The sequence below is a fragment of the Protobothrops mucrosquamatus genome, unplaced genomic scaffold (genome assembly GCF_001527695.2).
Source record: "Protobothrops mucrosquamatus isolate PMUCROS unplaced genomic scaffold, P.Mucros_1.0 scaffold1, whole genome shotgun sequence".
NCBI classification, from domain to species: Eukaryota; Metazoa; Chordata; class Lepidosauria; order Squamata; family Viperidae; genus Protobothrops; species Protobothrops mucrosquamatus.
Genome location: NW_015386388.1, coordinates 4,437,073 through 4,455,656, shown reverse-complemented (window position 1 = coordinate 4,455,656; position 18,584 = coordinate 4,437,073). Strand labels below are relative to the sequence as shown.

The 18,584-nt window shown below is 37.2% G+C and overlaps 1 protein-coding gene across 1 annotated transcript in view; it reads left to right on the top strand.

Moving 5' to 3' along the window:
* Positions 1–2,654: 2,654 nt before the first annotated feature.
* The window catches only part of TNS4 (tensin 4), a 41,895-nt gene continuing 25,965 nt past the window's right edge, over positions 2,655–18,584 (top strand). The window contains exons 1-4 of the mRNA XM_015832278.1: positions 2,655–2,753; positions 7,877–8,461; positions 16,288–16,690; positions 17,938–18,359. Coding sequence (XP_015687764.1) covers positions 7,993–8,461; positions 16,288–16,690; positions 17,938–18,359 — 1,294 coding nt within the window. The 5' untranslated portion in view covers positions 2,655–2,753; positions 7,877–7,992. The remainder of the gene's footprint in view (positions 2,754–7,876; positions 8,462–16,287; positions 16,691–17,937; positions 18,360–18,584) is intronic.

The following is an 18,584-nucleotide window of genomic DNA, read 5'->3' as shown; positions in this document are numbered from 1 at the left end:
GAGGAAAGCACCTCTTTCTTCTTCTGTCCTGGCCACTTTTTACAGAGGCACGATTGAAAGCATTTTAACAAACTGCATTATTGTCTGGTTTGGTGGCAGCACTGCCTCAGATAGAAAGTCCACACAGAGAATGGTAAGGACAGCCGAAAAGATCATAGGAAGCTCGCTCCCTGATATTCAGGATGCTGTTTATAAGGGCCATGTGCTTAGAGCTCAAAGCATTGTTAGAGACCTCACACATCCACTTTACGATCTGTTTCTGTTGCTCCCATCTAGGAGGAGGTTTCGAAGTATTTTTATCAGGACTACCCGATTCTGTAATAGCTTTGTTCCCTAGGCCATCTGTCTGGTAAACTCACAAGATTTGTTTTTATCGCCATGCACATGTATACATAACCCAAACTAGACTGCTATTTCTCTGTGTCATATAATATATGTGGGTATATGCATTATTCTGTATTTATTTATTTTTGTCATATTTATGTAGCGTATATTGGAGGTGATGACCCTTTGAGAGCTGAATGCAACAAACTTTTATTTTAATGCATGCCAATTAATGTACATTCAAAGTGACAATAAAGTTATTATTCTGTTCTTATTCTAGGTGTATATCTACATTTGAGATACTGAAGGTCCTGTACCATTGCTGAGTACAACATTAAAATGAATCTGAGGAAAAATAAATTGCAACTGAATTGATATAAGACAGAGGACCTGTTGATCAGTAGACGAGCTAGCCTGTGATGGTGAATACAATGTCATCTGGATGGGATAGCAGTTCAGCAGAAGAAGTAGATATATAGACTGGGGTGAGAGAATGGTCATATGAAATATGGGATTGCTCTTTGAAGCTTAGATGATGGGGGAAGGGAGTTTGTCTAGTTTGGTTGGTATGTCAATATCCTTCCTGAGGTAAAAGATCAGATTGTACTAAGTCATGCTGTAATTATGTAGCATCTGGTTTACAATAATGAACTCCATATAGAGCTCTAATTATTCAGAATTAATATAAAATGTACTTCCACATGATGTTTACTTTAAGACCATTTAATATTTTTTATCACATATGCTGCTTTTAACTTGTTTCCAACTGAAGGGGCCTATTTTTACTGACAGAGCCTAAATAGGTCAGGGCCAAGATAGCAGAAATATTAATATAATTTGCACTTGTGAGTGGAAACTCACTATGTATGTCCCATCATCCAGATATATTTACAAGGACTTTTTTCTTACAATGTTTGTATTATAGCACTGAAGTTATAAGAGCCCTCTTTTTACTACACTTTGGGCAGAGAATATAGATAATCCTCCACTTATTACCACAATTGAGCCCAAAATTTCTGTTGCTAAGCAAGATTTGTGAATCACTGCAATTGTTAAAATTAGTGACATGGTTGTTAAGTGAATCTGGCTTCCCTATTGACTGTCAGAAGGTCTCAAAAAATTATTTTATGACCCCATGCAACCATCATAAATACATACCAATTGCCAAATACCCAAATTTGATCACATGACGATGCCGATGCTGCAAGGGTCTTACTGTGAAAACTGGTCATAAATTATTTTTTTCAGTGCCATTTTAACTTTGAATGGTCACTAAATAAATGATTATAAGTCAAGGACAACATGTAAACACAATATTTGTCTTCAGTATAATCTTCTGAAATTATAAACACTCTAGTGCAGTGGTTCTCAACCTTTTTAATGCCGTGACCCCAACCGGTCGTAAATCGAGGACTAAACCGGTCGTAAGTCGAGGACTAAACCGGTCATAAGTCGAGGACTAAACCGGTCGTAAGTCGAGGACTACCCAACTGGTCGTAAGTCGAGGACTTTCCCTGCCCGGGAGCGCCACACATGCGTGGTTCCGCCCCCTGCGCCAGCCGAGGCGTAGCTGGCAAGCGGCAGAGACAGAGCAGGCCGACCACCAGCTGGCCCAGCCCAAGGGAGGTAAGGCACCCGCCGGAAAAGGGGAAAGAAAATGGCGGACAGCCTTGCTTGGCAACCCCCATGAAATGGTCGATCGACCCCAAATGGGGTCCTGACCCACAGGTTGAGAACCACTGCTCTAGTGTCTTATTTTATTTTTATAGTTGTAATTACAATTATGAATATGTTACTTTACTTTATTGTCATACTGGTTTTAGTTCTGAGCACATTATATAGAAGAATGATGTATACTGGATAGCATATTTGGCAGGAGGGGGGCACGTGTGAAAAATAAAAGGTAACACACTGCTTTATTGTTGCATTTAGTCTTCTAGAAATTCCAAATGTGTTATAATAAACAAAGAACACTCTATAGATAATAAGGAGAAATTTATGCCTGTGAGGGAAATGAACAGAAAATTGTTTTCTTTCCTCCTTCCTTCATCAGAAATTCAGATAAGATTCTCACTCTTCTTTCATATTTCAAATTCATTGCTATATTTCTCTTTGTTAATTTTTCTTTGTGTGAAAAGATTTATGCTTTCCTGCCTGCTTAAGGTATGAGCTATGAAGAACAGAATCTGCCTGGCTAATAGCCAACTCCACAATCAACACTTTCAGTTTTTCCATCACTCCTGGATATAAGCCTAGAGACACACCTAACAAAATCCAGGTGTGGTTGCCATGAGTTCACCTGACATAGGCGGGACAGGGCTACCATTAAAGGAATAGCAGCCTTGAGGCACTGAGATTTGTTCACACTTTCTTTTTGCCACACTTTGAAGGCTGAATGCATCAGAGAAAAGAGCAGCCACCGAGTTTAGGTAATGGAGAAAATAATTTTCTTTTTCTTTTCTTTCTGCTTGCAATCTGCTTTCTCCTATTCTTCATAATGGTTTGTCACACTTCACTTTTGCATTTAATAGACTGCACACCATTTCTGTCCAGTAATGATATAAAATAAGGTTAAATTAATTGTAATCTGCTATATTCCTTATTTAAAGTGTTTGCTTTTGTTGTTTGGTAGGGGAAATCATATGATATCTTCTTTAAATTCAGAGATTTAAAAAGCACACTAAAATAAAGCTTATTATGTTTCTTCTTGAAAAAGATCCTGCATTATATCTATATTGAACAAAAGCAGTACATAAACACTGCTTTTACATTTATTAGACCTTGACATTTCCTGAATATGCAGGTGCCATTCACCTGGAGGAGTCATTTTTTTCTGGACAGTGCTTATAAAACATCTGGATAACACTGATTCATAGGCATAAAAAAGTTAAGTGGGTTTCAATGTGTATGTTGAATATGCAAAGAGGAACCTTGCTAATGGACAAGTGAAATCTTAATACCAGTTCTATCTCTTGCAATGTGGGTTCCTTTAACATCATTTAGTGAGTGTTTAGCAATTTGTAGTGTCATCCAGCCATCACTGTGGTATTGCAAAGCCATTAGTGATACTCTATACTATCAGTTCTAACAAATAATATAAATTATATAATTTGTTCTTTCACAATATAACGTAAAGTCTTAGATGACACTTGCCCAGTTTGATTTTACCATATAGTCACTGATTCCCTTACTAAACTAGCAAAGGTAGAAATTGGAGTTTATCTTTTGTTTGTTTTAAAGCATTTTATTATTAGAATGTAATCAGTCCAATTCATTACAGTGGCGAATGATTTTTTCTTTAATCATAACTTCAAAATATTTTAGCACCAGTTAAAAGATCAGTTAAAAAGTGATAAATGATGCTCTGCAAAGACATTAGTGAACAGATACCAATCAATAAATGGTCACACCCGTGAATTATACCCTTCCCTTTCTTTTCCCTCATCATGCATCAACAGCAGAAGACTAGTTAGTTAGAGGGCAGAATTTATACAAACTTTTGATGATACTAAACAAAGTTTCTCTATGTTTGTACCTATCTCTATTTAACATACAATTCAATTGAGGAGAACATTTGTTCAGGTTCTAATTCTAGTGGAACCTTTTCAAACCGGGTGATTTTCCAAATGCATTAGCATATGGATTCAGCACCAGGAGATGCTGAGAAATGAAGCCCGTCTGGAGGGACCATTTAAATAAATTTGTATTGGTGGTTCCAACTTTCTCTTTTTTCCCCTGAAACTGGAGCTGCAGAGTTGCACAGATCCATTTCTCAGATAGCATAACAGGAAGCTGGATTTCCAGGGGGGGGGGAATGACTATCAGATTCCTTTGTGGCTCATCTTGCTGGAGAGGTGTGGCAATGAAATTCAAGAATGTTAGTTACCACAGCTACCAAAACTTGTTTATGTTTTAATAGAAATAATAACGACGTATATTATCAAGGGTATAGTTTAATTATATAAGCCTTAGACTTTCATATATTTGGGAATTCAAAGAATATTGAAGTATATGTGTGTGTTTGTGTAATTGGATGCCAGCCTTCCTGCCTGTCTGCCTGCCTGCAGATAAAAAGATATTGAGCTAGATTAAGATAGTCCTGCCATTAAAAACAGTTCTGCCTCACTGGGATAATTTGGGTGGTGTAGCAAGATATCAAATTATTATTATTTCATTTATTTGGCTCCCTTAGATGATGTACTTAGAGGAAGTATCATTTGCTGGACCTCAACTAGTATGAATATGAACAAAAAGCCCTTGCATCTGAAAATACACATGAAGCGTATGAAAGTTAGGGATGCTGGTTGCCTATGTGTGTCTATCTAGTAGGTTTCATTGTGCAGTTAAATGAAGAACATGTCACTAGAAGCATGACAATAAATATCACAGTATCTTCACTGAAATTACTCCATTTTCTCCACATGAATCACTAAAAGCCAGAAAATCAAACATTACAAGTTTAAGGTAATATATAAGAATATGAACAAGAAAAAGTCTGCTCTCCCAACTCAGTCCCCCTATTGCAATATAGAGACAATATTGTCCTATTGTGAGATTGTGGAGATATCTGTGTAGTATAAGCTCCTTGCTTGCATTATGGAAACTGATCCAACCCATTCCCGCCATGGCCCAGAGTTCTTACTGTGGAACTTGTCTGAAAGTGTAAAGGCCTGGTAAATTCTTAACTATAAATAAGTCATTTCTGCTCTCTTTCCAGCTGCTCTTGCCTTCTGTGTGTGGGAGGCAGAACAAGCACATTCACCCCAGAGGTGATCAGAATTTGGCCTTCCTTCATAATGCCTAAACCGGGTATCGTGACATTGAAAACTGGGTATGCTTGATCATTTGGCACAATATATTTGCTTCTTTTTCACCCGGAAGGCCACATTCTTCTTGGTTCCAGTCCAACAACTTATCCATTGCCCCAAAGGTTGTGAGGCCTTCCTTTCTCAGAAGCCATACCTGAATAAACTGAATGCCTAATTAATTGTGCTCTCTTATAAAAACTTCAGAAACAAACTCAGTAGTCCCAAAATGAGATAACCTACAATTAGTGTTTTCCCTGCATAGCTCCTTCTCCCAAGCAGGGAGGAAACATTTCCCAAGGACAAGAATTATCCACACTTTTGAAGAATGGTGGTTTTCTTTATTAGAGGTATTTTTATAAGTTTTATTGTTTTCTCAAGATATAAAATATAAAGATTTATTAGTGGTATTTTAATGAGGGTTGATAGCTAGCTCAGAATGTTTCATTATCCATTTAGCATGGGGCTGGACCACACAATTTTGTGAAGTTGCAAAAGAGCCATTTCCCATCAATATCATTCTTCCCCCTCCTTTAAATAACCATTGTCTTCCTTAAACTTTATTTGCTGTGAAAAATAATACAAGAGTTTCCAAGTAATAATCATTTTTGCTCATTCCTCTTGACCCTTCTATATAAAAAACATTAACCTGGAATTTATAACATGTAAACTAATAAATGTAGTCTTTTTCCAAAATCAAGCTTGACTCCTGGACAGATCAATACAGTGTTTTGGCTCTTCTGGAATATTTTTTACTTCCCAGTCTAGCCTAGAGCCTTGGGGTGATCTACTGGCTAAATACAAACCACATCCAGATCTGCTTAGCTTTTTTAAGAATAGCCAAGGACAGTTAAATGCTGCCATTTCTATTCTATTGCCAGGATATGATCAAAATTCTCAGACAGTATAGTCTGTAGCAAGCTATTGCATGCAACTCTATACATAAAGCAGATGATCAATTGTTGAGGGGCTTGTGGGAGGGGGCAAGAATGAATAAATTGTAAAGGAGCAAATTTAAAAGTTTGGTCCTCTCCCACCTCACCTGAACTTTTGCCTGTTTATTACTACATATGTAAAAAGGCATGAGGATTATGGATGGCCCTGAAAATGTACAGACTAGCTTTTCAGAGGAAGAGAACAAAAAGGAATTGTTTGTTCATGGCCAGTTGTTATATAATTCCTAGAACATCATGTTCTCGCTATTTCTCAAAACTTTACATTTACCTCATCCATCAGCCCTCAAAGCAGTTAGTCAACTATTACTAGTCATAACATGTCTATCAAGAGCTTTTCCACCATGGAGGAATGATAACCCAGTCCATCACCAATTTGTCTGCTTCTGAAGAACATGCTTAAGTATTTGATTTTTTAAAACCTAAATATCATCATTAGATTTCTCTGACATTATAATGGAGATATAACAAAGATCAAGGGGCAAAGCAATAAAGAAATAATGCACACTATGGAAATTGGTCATGATAATTATGACCAATTGTGCTTCTGTCTTTGTATATAGATGCCTCAGCCATATTTTTTCTGTGCTGCTTCTGCACTTCTAAAAATATTTTTCCTTCTATGAGTATTATTTTATTAACTTTCCATATCTACTTTTTGCTTACATGACTATTATACAATCTCTGAAATTTAAAGTTTAAATTTTGATATGTCCAGGCCTGTCCTAATTTCTCTAGCACCTAACTTTTGCCCTTTGGGGTTTCCTTGGGTTTTGATTATCAATGTTACTTAATGTCTTTGAAATACAGCTATTCTATTGACTACAGACAATTCCCCCATGAAGTCATGATATAATAATTAAGAGATTTTTTTGTCTATAATAAAAGAAAACAGCTGCTTGTTTCCTTATTTCCATTTTTCTTAGGAACTTATAGAGATGAAATAACTATAAAAACAAAAGCAATATAAAACATAAAACAGCAGCATTTAAAAGCCAAAGTAAATACATTTTGAGCATTTATTTTATTTTGAGAATTTAAAAAACAAATCCTCCTAAATTTTGTAACTTCCCTCAGGCATATACTTTTAGTAAGTGACCATAAGATAGAATCCCAATAATAGTTTATTCCATAATACTAGCCATGATAGGAATAAAGTAAAATAAAGTAAAAATTTCCATTAATGATCAGTAGATCCATGGCAGGACTTGCAAGCAATGAGATGCCTCACCTAACAGCAGGGAGTGGATTGTAGAGGAACAGACAGTCCCCTACGTAACTTGGACCTAAGCCATATAAGAGTTCATACAGTATTGTGAGCATCCTGAATTGGACTGGAAGGAAACCAATTATGAAGGAAGCTGTTTCAATACAGCGGCAACGTAGGACCCCCCAAAAACACTATTTATCAAATGTAATGCAGTATTCTTGGCTGATTGCCATTTCCAGAGTATCTTCAAGTGCCACCTTATGAAGATGTATTTCCATAGATCTACCCTACAAATAGCAGTGCATGGGTTCCTAGAGTGAGGTTTCTGACTGTCAGGTAAAGAAATCTGAAAGCTGGTAAAAGGCTTTGCCTTTGAAAGTATGTGGCTGTCCAGTATCAGCTCTATTCCATAAAATGAAGTGTAATTCCATAGTGAACAGATTTATCTGTCAAATTGCATACCAATTCCCAGAGACAATCACAATTTTAGGAAGTTGTTCACCTAGTGCTAAAATGTGTCTTTCCCTCTTCCCCCTCCCTTCTCTGAAACTAAAGTGCACTTCTTTCTTTCTTTCTTTTTTAAGGTCCTGTGCATATGGGATTTCTCAATAAATGAATCAGGACCCAACTAAAGTTTACAGGTATTGGCAAAATTGGAATCAAACACAACATAAAGACAGGAAGACTTAATAGCTTCAGGATGTCAAAAGTCATCCCAAATCATGTGGTACGGGTTGGGCAGACAGTGTGCATTTCACCCAAAGAGGAACATGCCTGCTTGCAGCACCCAAATGATGGTTTGTCCTGTCACACATTGCCAATGCAGTGTTTTTATTATACAGTGAAAGGCTGGGACAGGGAGAACTTGTTGGCTCAAACCCAAGAATGTTCACTACCTAATAAATCTGTTAAATCTACTGTAATAGTCACACCCATGCCCTCTCAAGATTGTGAGGACAAACAGCAGGAACAGCCAAAGGGGCCAAATGAAGACAGCTATCCAGCCTCTCCTACTTTGGATATATCTATTGAGAACTTGAACCGCTTAATCTTGGAAATTGACCCAACTTTCAAGCCACTCCAACAGCCGAACCAGGCAGACAGTCCCTCCCAAATTGCTCCACAAAGCAACACCAGTGCAGTAGCAAAGCATGAACCTGATACATCAGGTAAGGTATGAAATCCCTCAAACCAAAAGAGATCGCTCTAAAAGTAATTTCTTTCCCCATCATTTAGAGATTTTAGGCCTGGAGAATTGAAATTGAGTGCAGAAAATTCAGAAAGCTGCACTATTTGTTCTTAAGCTCTGAAAATTTATATAAACAATCAAGACCAGTTCCTAGAGGGTGGAGTGGAAGCCTCTCAAAAACACTGCAATGAACGTGCCATTTCTTGCATTTAAAAATGTGTGTAGAAATGACCCTGCAAGAAAGGGTGATTCGGGGGCTCTTAGATGCCACTAATAAAAAGACATCAAAACATATATGTTTTTTCACTCTTAATGGGTTTTGTCTGAAAAGGAAAATTATGGCAGATAGATTACAAGTTGAGACTTTGTTGCTTTGGCAACCCATTGAATTCTATAGCTAACGTCTGGCGATCATCTAGTAAAAGTTGTTCTATCAAAGACTATACAGGAAGAACTCAAACTCTGTTACCCTTCCTCTAGTCATTTAATGAGACATAGAATGACTATTCAGTCATATGCTAGCAATCTTTTAACCCATTAGCTGCCACAAAGCTGTCTGGATGCTATCAGTTCTCTGCCTACTTCCTGCCTTTTTTATTATTTTACCATGAAAATGGAGATCAGCAATGGCATTTTTAGGGTTGCCAAAATTATACTAGACAGGCATAGGGAAGGGATCTTTTTGTTCCCTTTTCACTCTCCCATAGCATGTCACCATAAAAAGGGAGCAGGGTATCCATAGGTGGGTCTACATTTCATAATGCTGTGAAACCCCAACCCTTTCTATGGGTGTCCTGTCTATGAAGGAGATGAAAAGGCTCAAGTCACTTGACTTTTTTTTTCTTTCCCAGCAGATGTCCTTGATAGTGGGAGGGGGGTGAAATCTACTAAGGAAACAAAGACAGGAGTTTCTTTTTTGGTTATCTGTTTTGGAAATAAGGAAAGTCAGCTTAATCTCAGTAAAGGACTTGACTCAACAGGGAAGGAGTTAATGTATTTATTTATTTTTATTTATCAAGTTTATTTGCTGCCCATCTCAAGGTTCAGGGCAACTTTGAGTGGTTTACCAGGAAATTAATTAAAACCAAATTAACCCAGGACTATTTGGGACCAAATTTAATATTTATTTTTTTTGTTTGTATCCCATTTGTATTATTTTCATAAACAACCCAAGGCAATTATATCCAACACACCTTCCTCCTCCTGTTAAATTTAATCTCCTCTGGGTTGGCTAAGCAGAGGGGTTTTTTTTACAGGTTAAATAGTTCACTTATCATGCTGACACATTACATCTCTTGTGTATGACTCAATCAAGATTTCTGGCTTTGCAGATATAGATATTGCATTAGTTTATTTTAAAAAAAATTAGCTAATAAATGTTTCAGCCTATGCAAATTTCCTGTAATTATTCTAGAATGGAATTTGCAAGGCACCATAAAAAGCAGGGATTCAGAAAATGTCACATATTCTATGGCTCATGATTGTACTATTAGAATTTTATCCAAGTTTGGTCATCCTTAAAATAAACTCACTGAAAACAATAAGTTGGTTTTCACAAATAAGCCTTATTGATTTCAATGAAATTATAGCAAGTGTGACTTTTTTCTAATCAGTTAAATTTTACCATTGTTGTAGATCATAACACTTATTCTGGATAAGACAAAAGATCCAACTTTTGTCCAGATACGCAATGCCTATCATCCATTTGTCAGTAACAGCATGCCAGGTACCATCCAAGCAGCCACAAACAGGATATGAAAGCAATACAGCTCCAGCTCAAGAACACACCACAGATTGTTAGTAAAATAATTACAGTACTGCTTATTATTTATCAAATGGCAAGATGCTATAATTTTTATTTTGGTTTGGCCAGCATAGGAAATTATTGTTGCACATACAGTACTTAAAAAGTCATTGTCATATGAAGCAATCAAATCTCCAATAACTTAAAGTTTCTTCATCTGCTTTCACTCAGCAAAATTAGTTTTTAATGCTAGAATCCAAGCTGCAGATGACTACAGTTCTCATTCCAGTTGCATAGACCAGGTAGTCATTTTCAGCCTATCAATCCCCACCAGTAACCAAATCCTTAAGGCAAGGCAGGAAGATAAGCATGACTCATAATGGCATATTAGAGTTGGTATTTGGCATAGTTTTTGGAATGTAGAATGCCCATGGATGGCATCATTTGCTTGGGTGTGCTCTTCTTATGAACAGCTACGTTGACCTGCACTGCAAATATATGCAGTAAATACCAAGAAAAAAGATTATGGACACTGAAGCACTTCTTTTTTTTAATAATATTTTATTAGTTTTCCAGTTTTACATTTAAGTATTTGGAAAGCAACGTGGTGATTGGGTTGGACAATAATTCAATAACAAAATCTTTAGTACATATCTCAGGTTGCATCATCAAATATTTCTCCTCTATTTCCCTTAACATTTGCTATATCATATTTAAGCTAATGAATTTCTAATTGTATCAAACTCAGTTAAAACTTCATTACCACATTTATCAATACATTTTTTGCTTATACATATCCATATCCTGTTTTTAACTTTTACCTAATTTTTAGTTTTTAATTATAACACTCCAATTTAACCTTTAATATCCATAGTATTTAAGTTTTGGGTAACCCAAATTTCCTTTGTCTCACTACATAAAAGTTATAATATCTAAAATACACATATTACTTACTTAAATATATGCTTATTTTAATTCAAAAACATTTTCTGTTTCTCATCCTAGTACATCACCACTTAATAATGGAGTATCCTTTGTTATCTCAAGTCCATCATCTGTATTGTCTGGGCTAAACAATAATTCAAAATTATTTCCTAATAGTTAGTTTTCATTTCCCTTGTAAGTCAAAGTCCTCAATATTACTCCAATTAATCCCTTATTTTTTATTATTTTCCAACAATTTTTAAATCTAATAATCAAATTTCCCCTCATCTTAAAATCTCCCTTTAGCCCATTAGTTCTTTAGGATCTCTCAAATAAATCAAATGACCCTATTTTTAAACCTAACTCTAGCTTTCTTTTTATGCCAACCTGGCTTCCATACCAATGTTTTTAGATTGTCAGATAGATCTCCCTTCATTCTTGTACATGTTACTTGAATTAAAGGAGATCACAACCTACTACTTGATAAGATAGAAAAATGCAGGTTAGACAGAATCACCACCAGATGGATCCATAGCTGGCTGACCGGCCGTACTCAGCATGTGGTCTTCAATGGAACCACATCTACATGGAGGGAAGTGTGTAGTGGGGTGCCCCAGGGCTCTGTTCTGGGCCCAGTGCTCTTCAAAATCTTCATCAATGATTTGGACGAGGGGATAGATGGGGAACTCATCAAATTTGCAGGCGATACCAAGTTGGCAGGAATAGCCAACACTCCAGAAGACAGGCTTAGGATACAGGAGGATCTGGACAGACTTGAACACTGGGCGCTGTCTAACAAAATGAAATTCAATGGTGAAAAAAAGTAAGATTCTACATTTAGGCAAGAAAAACCAAATGTATAGGTATAGTATAGGGGGTACCTTGCTCAATAGTAGTAACTGTGAGAGGGATCTTGGAGTCCTAGTGGATAATCATTTAAATATGAGCCAGCAGTGTGCTGCAGCTGCCAAAAAAGCCAACACAGTGCTAGGCTGCATTAACAGAGGGATAGAATCAAGATCACACGAAGTATTAATACCACTCTACAATGCCTTGATAAGGCCACACTTGGAATACTGCATCCAGTTTTGGTCACCACAATGTAAAAAAGATGTTGAGACTCTAGAAAGAATACAGAGAAGAGCAACAAAGATGATTAGGGGACTGGAGGCTAAAACATATAAGGAAAGGTTGCTGGAATTGGGTATGACTAGTTTAATGAAGAGAAGGATGAGGGGGGACATGATAGCAGTGTTCCAATATCTCAGGGGCTGCCACAGAGAAGAGGGAGTCAAGCTATTTTCCAAAGTGCCTGAAGGCAGGACAGTTAGAACAATTAATCAGTGGAACAACCTGCCTCCAGAAGCGGTGAATGCTCCAACACTGGAAGTTTTTAAGAAGAAACTGGACAGCCATTTGTCCGAAATGGTATAGGGTTACCTGCCTGAGCAGGGGGTTGGACTTGATGACCTCCAAGGTCCCTTCCAACTTTATTTTTTTTTTTTATTATTATTATTATTATTATTATTATTATTATTATTATTATTATTATTATTATTATTATTATTATTATTATTATTATTATTATTATTTAGTTGTCAATTTTCTGGAGGGACTGGCCCATTTATAATCATTAAGCTGTTGCCCTAGTGGCTCAGATCCCCATATTTGCTCTAGTATAGTTGTCTTCAATTTGATCTGATCTTCTTCTTCCTCAGGTTTCTTCTGGTTTAGGTAGAAAGTCATGTCCAATTTTGTAGTTGTTATTTGATTGTCTAAGTTTTCAGTAAGCTGTACTTGTTGATCTTCAAAGCCCTCCATCTTGTAATAATAATAATAATAATAATAATAATAATAATAATAATAATAATAATAATAATAATAATAATAATAATAATAATAATAATAATAATAATAATAATAATAAAAAGTTGGAAGGGACCTTGGAGGTCATTGAGTCCAACCCCCTGCTCAAGCAGGAAACCCTACAGCTCTTTCTTTTTTTCTTCCTTTTTACAAGTAAATAAAATAGCAGGTTCCAGTAAGAGTAGGAACTTTTTGGGTCCCCAGATTCCCCCCAAAAAATGTAAATCCAATTATATTAAGTTATTCTTTTCAATGCTTTGTTTTCCCAGGTAGTCAAATGTCGCCATTTTAGAGGGGGGGAAAGTTCCCTTCCCTCTCTCCTCAGAAGGGGAAGAATTTCAAAAAGCTTTTAACAGGAGAGTTACTTGGGGTATAGAGAAGGTAGAGTCTCACCCAATTCCTCCGCATTGCTTTTGAAGTGCTTGTTTCTAATTTTGGCCTCGGCTGGTAGCGGCTTAGTGATGGGCTTAGTTGATGGCCGGTCTTTTCCCCATCATTTAGAAGAGCTACCCTGGATCAAACGGGAGGGCTGCTGCCCTTCCACGATCACTCAGGGGTCCTCTTCACACTCGTTGCCCCTCCAAGGTGACTTCCAACCCTTTTCAGAGCCCCCCAGCAGGAGAAAACTGGACGGCAGGGAGAGCAATCAGCCTGAACATCCGCCTGCACCACGATCGCAAACTGGAAGCCGACACTGAAGCACTTCTTTATAGGTGCTTCAGACAATATATATGTACATACATTTTTATAAAAGATGAAACACATTTATATTTTCAACTTAGGATTCTGTTCTTGAGAGTCCTGGCTAATATATGAAACAGATCAAGATCAAGTTTAACTGATATGTCTTTGCAGGTTTTTGAAATCAATATGTTTTAAAACTGCCCAATTCCAAACTGAATTATTGATCCTTTTGGGTCAGTATTCACATAGAGTGATAGCAATTGAGCAGATTTCCAACAGCAACTTTTGCCAATCCAGTTGCAGACTTGCAAGTTAAATTAACCCTGCATCCTCCTTCTAGAAAGTAGGACTATCAGAAAAACAAGGTGGCTGATCAGCTACATCCAATCAATAATTCATCTAGAATGGCAGCTGTTAGGGATTAGCCTTGATCTTTTGCATGTACAGAATGTGAACTACTGTTGAGCTTTTTTAATGTGGGTGCTATGTAAGAAAAGAAAGAAAGGGGGTTGAGAAGTTCATGTGTTCTAACTGAATTACAGGTCATATGTCCCTTGAGGAGAAAAAAATCAATAATAATTCTTTGTAAACTAAAATGTGTAAAACCCACTTTGAGGCATTTTGAACAGAAGAGCAAACCATTAGGAAAGTTGCATGTCTCTTATTTTTCTTTGTATTCTTTCTTCAAAATCATATCCATATAAAAGTTTCTTATATGTGTACTATATACATCTAGTATATTAAACATTTTAAAATCTAACTGTGTCTAAAGTGGTATGTCTTGCAATATCAAATTTAAATGAAAAAATTTTAAATGATTTTTGCAAATAAATGTTGGTTCTTCTTTTCTAAAACCAAATGCTAGGGAAAGTATTGGCAGCACTAGTAGTAATATAAACTCACCTTGTTGCTTTGAAATGCAGCTCCATGTTAGAAAAAGAAACTGAATGCATATTTACTAATTATATGCATATTGGTAAAGGTCAGCATGAGATCATTGCTTAGATGGAGTCAAAACAGCACAAGGAGATGGCCTTGTGCAATCTCCTTTTACTTGTATCTGATATGTTCTTTGGGAGTAACCAGATGTTTCTCATTTGCTGTTAGAACAGGCAGGAAAGGAGAACAACTGAAGCTTGCATCCCCACCCTTTTATACAGGTGCCAACAAGTAATGGACTCATTGACATGAAGCTTGCTTGGATGCGTCTACAAAACAGATTGTTGGGGGGAGGCTCTTCCACTTCCGGGTCTGACTAGAAGGTTATCTGCACCTGGAAAAAAGAAGTGCTTGAAAATGGTGTTTATCCACCTAGATAGTCTGGTCTTTAACTCCAGTATTCTTGTGCTGGAATGAATTATCAATCATGAGCATATAAGATTACCAGATACAGCATTTGTCTGATTCAGTATGAGGTCCCCCACTAATGATTGTTCTTTGGGGAAAAAACCAGGTTATACAGTAATTTGAAATAATGATAATAAATGTTCTAATGGCAATGGTAATGGGGTTTTGCAATTCCCAGAATTCTTAGCCATATTTCTTTCTTGTTGGGAAATATGGAAGGTTGATCTATATGATGATGTAACTGGACCATTAATCTCTGCCAATCTGACCAACTGTCAATGATAATCTGTATGATCCAAAATCTCTGTAAGGTTAGAGCTTCCTTATTTCTTTGTCTGTCTTCAGTAGACAACCCAGTATCCCTTTGAAACTACTCCCGCTGCCACTACTATTCTCACCGTCTCATGGAGTATGGTCATGGATGATGATAATTGAAATGCAGAATATTATTTTGGATTAGATTTTTAATCTCACCATATATTAGTGATATTATATGGTATGATTAATATAATATAGTATGACATGATGTGATATGATATGATTGATATTATATGATATGATAATAATTCCCTTCTCATCCTTATGGTGGTATACATCTTCTTCAATCTCAAGTGGCTCTACCAGAGGCCTGGAAGTTTGAGGGTTCAGCACAATATCCTAGTTGTTCCTAACATTGCTCTCTTCTGGACAGAGAGCTCTGATGTTTTTCCTGAGATCTGTTGGAGCCCCTCTCCCAATTTAGAAGACACAGCTCTGAGTGCTCCTACCACCACTGTGATGACTTTGGTCTTTATTTTCCACATCCTCGCCAGTACTCCATCAGACCCTGGTACTTCTCTCCTAATATCCTATTTTTTTCTTGGATATTAAGATTTCTGGCATTCTTTTTCACATAGGATTTTTGTATTCTTCATATAAAGGGTATATTTTCCCAAGATTTCTATCTTGTTAGTTCATTCGTTAATTTCAATTGCCCCTTCCCACCCATGTGCTGCTGATTATAAGGTATTGATATACATTAAGTACAAGTCTTTAAAATCTACTTATATATATATGTAAATGAAGTAAAGAAGTTGACTACTGTCTATGGAGAGGCATACAAATGATTTAGGACTGTTGAACCTAAATCATTTGTATGCCTCTCCATAGACAGTAGTCAACTTCTTTACTGCATTTACATATATATAATTGATTTTGTGACTCTTGAAGTTTATCTTATTTTCTCTTGTTGTTTTTACCAGACATAAAATATATTGAAATGTCACCAGGCAAAACCAAGTATCAAGAGTCTTGGCAGAGCTCAAGAAGTCCTTGCAGCACTCCACTTTCTGTATCTTCCCCAAACCGCAGTCATTTATTTCTTCGTGGAGGCAACCTTGGCTATAACTATGATGCTGTTGGTAATATTTCTGGAAGTGCACAGCATTTCTCCCCTACAGGAAGACAGTCACCAACTTGCATCCAAGTATCAGAGAGTATCTCCATTCCACAACGAGATCAGAAGAATTTTGCATCCTATGGTTCAAATTCTTCCCTAGCTTCCTCTCCGGGCATCCTGCAGCTCAGGAGGATGGCACAGCGATGCAGTGAGGCATCAATGCTTTCAACAAGTCCTGGGTCAGACACCAGTTACATTCTCGGAAGGTAAATGCATTCTATAAAAGGGGTTATCCTGTGTAATTACTCCACATTTCTCTGTGAAAAATCATTGCCTGAGCTACTTTGCAGTGCTGGCTCACTAGACGACTATCAGGCAGGAAGATGAAAGGAGGAGGAAAAAATGTACAACAATAATGGCAGGAGAAAATAGTAGCAATGATAAAAAAAAACTGAATCAGAGTAGAGTAGTTCCCTCAAAAGATACCTTGGTCTGGCCACACTACCTCTAATCGAGCAGCAATTGTGCACATTTAAAGATGGTGGCTGGAAAAGATGAACTGGAACTGGGAAGTGACAGGAAAAAAGTAGGTTTCACCTACTGACTTGTTTGGGTATCGTACCTTCTACATGGTAAGGGAAGGTGTATTTCAAGGCAGCTGCTATGTTATTTTCTTTGGGCATAGCCAAAATACCTAGCTCCTCTGCATCCCTCACTATGTCAAAATAACTACGAATCACTTCTGTAAAATCAAGGCTAGGAAATGCTGGGAGCCAAATCAATAGACACCTAAGCAAATCCACTAATGTACCCAATATCTGCTGCTTGAATCCAGCAGAAAGATCTTAGAGATGGAGGGGCCACATAAATCACTGAATCCAAATGCCTATTCAGTTCCATTCATTCTGTTTAAGTGCCTTCTCCTTCAGAAGGTTGGTGGTTAGAAGTCCCACTTTGTCTGCATTGACTATGGCAGTGACCCCCAATCTTTTGTGCACCAGGAACTGGTTCCATGGAGAGGTTTTTCCATGGATCAGAGGGGGTGTGGTTTCGCATACCACTTCTCTAAGAATTTATTTCTATAGCCAAACTCTTTTACTGTTTGGGTTTTTTCCCTAATGTCCAAGTGGAATCTGTAACTTAAGACCATATTTAGTCTCGCATTCTGGAATAATACAGAACAAACTATTTTCTTGATGATACCCCATTAGTTAGTTGAGGAATTTCATCAAAATGTGCCCTCTCCAAAGAAATATCATTTACCTCTACTTAGACTTTTGAAAAGATGGGTGTTTAAAAAACAACAACAAACCACTAATTAGCTGATCACGCTGGCTTTATCTAGGTGAGTTTCTATTAGTCTTTTAAACATGCTCAGCAAAACTGGACACCATTAGAGAGTTCTAATATCTTGGCTACTTAGCATATGCTCCCACATGGATATTTAGAACTAACAGTAGTACAACCCTAATCTTCTTTAACAATTTTGTATGTTTTTTTCTCTCTTTTGCAGCAGCAGCAGCCAATCATTGTCCAACAATGAATCTGACATACCTCTAATCAAGTCAATAGGAAGCCCCTCCTCCGTTGAATCCCTGACAGGGTGTTATGTTGCATCCAACAGCCCTGGTTCTTCCTACCCCAGAGCCACATGCTCCCAGAAAGCGAATTCTCCTCTAACTCAGGCATACCAGAAGGGACAAACCCTCACCCACACCCACTCTCTTTCATCTTCAAATCCCCCACTCCCAATTCCTATAGTGCTCATCAATGGTCTCCCAGAAGAGAGTGAGACAGCTACTCAACTTTCCAGGGGCTGCTCCAGTTCCTTCAAAGATAAGATGCTTAAAGCCAAATCCAGCAGTTTTTCAGGAGTTAATGGTTTAAACAACTCCTATTCTGACAACTCAAGTTCTTCCACTTCTTCTCTGGATGGTAAGTTTTTCCATCCCTGTGACTAGAAGCTCACATCTTTGTTTCATTTCCAATTGGACTGCAAATGAATCTTTTATTTTAAAAATTGGGAGAGAATACAACTTTTGGGAATAAACAACCTTCCTCAGATCATGTATCTTTCAGACATGTGGTTCACCAGTCTGGATTGCCACTCCTTCCCCAGCCAACATGGATGTTGGTAAGAATTCTGGAAGCTGAGGTCCA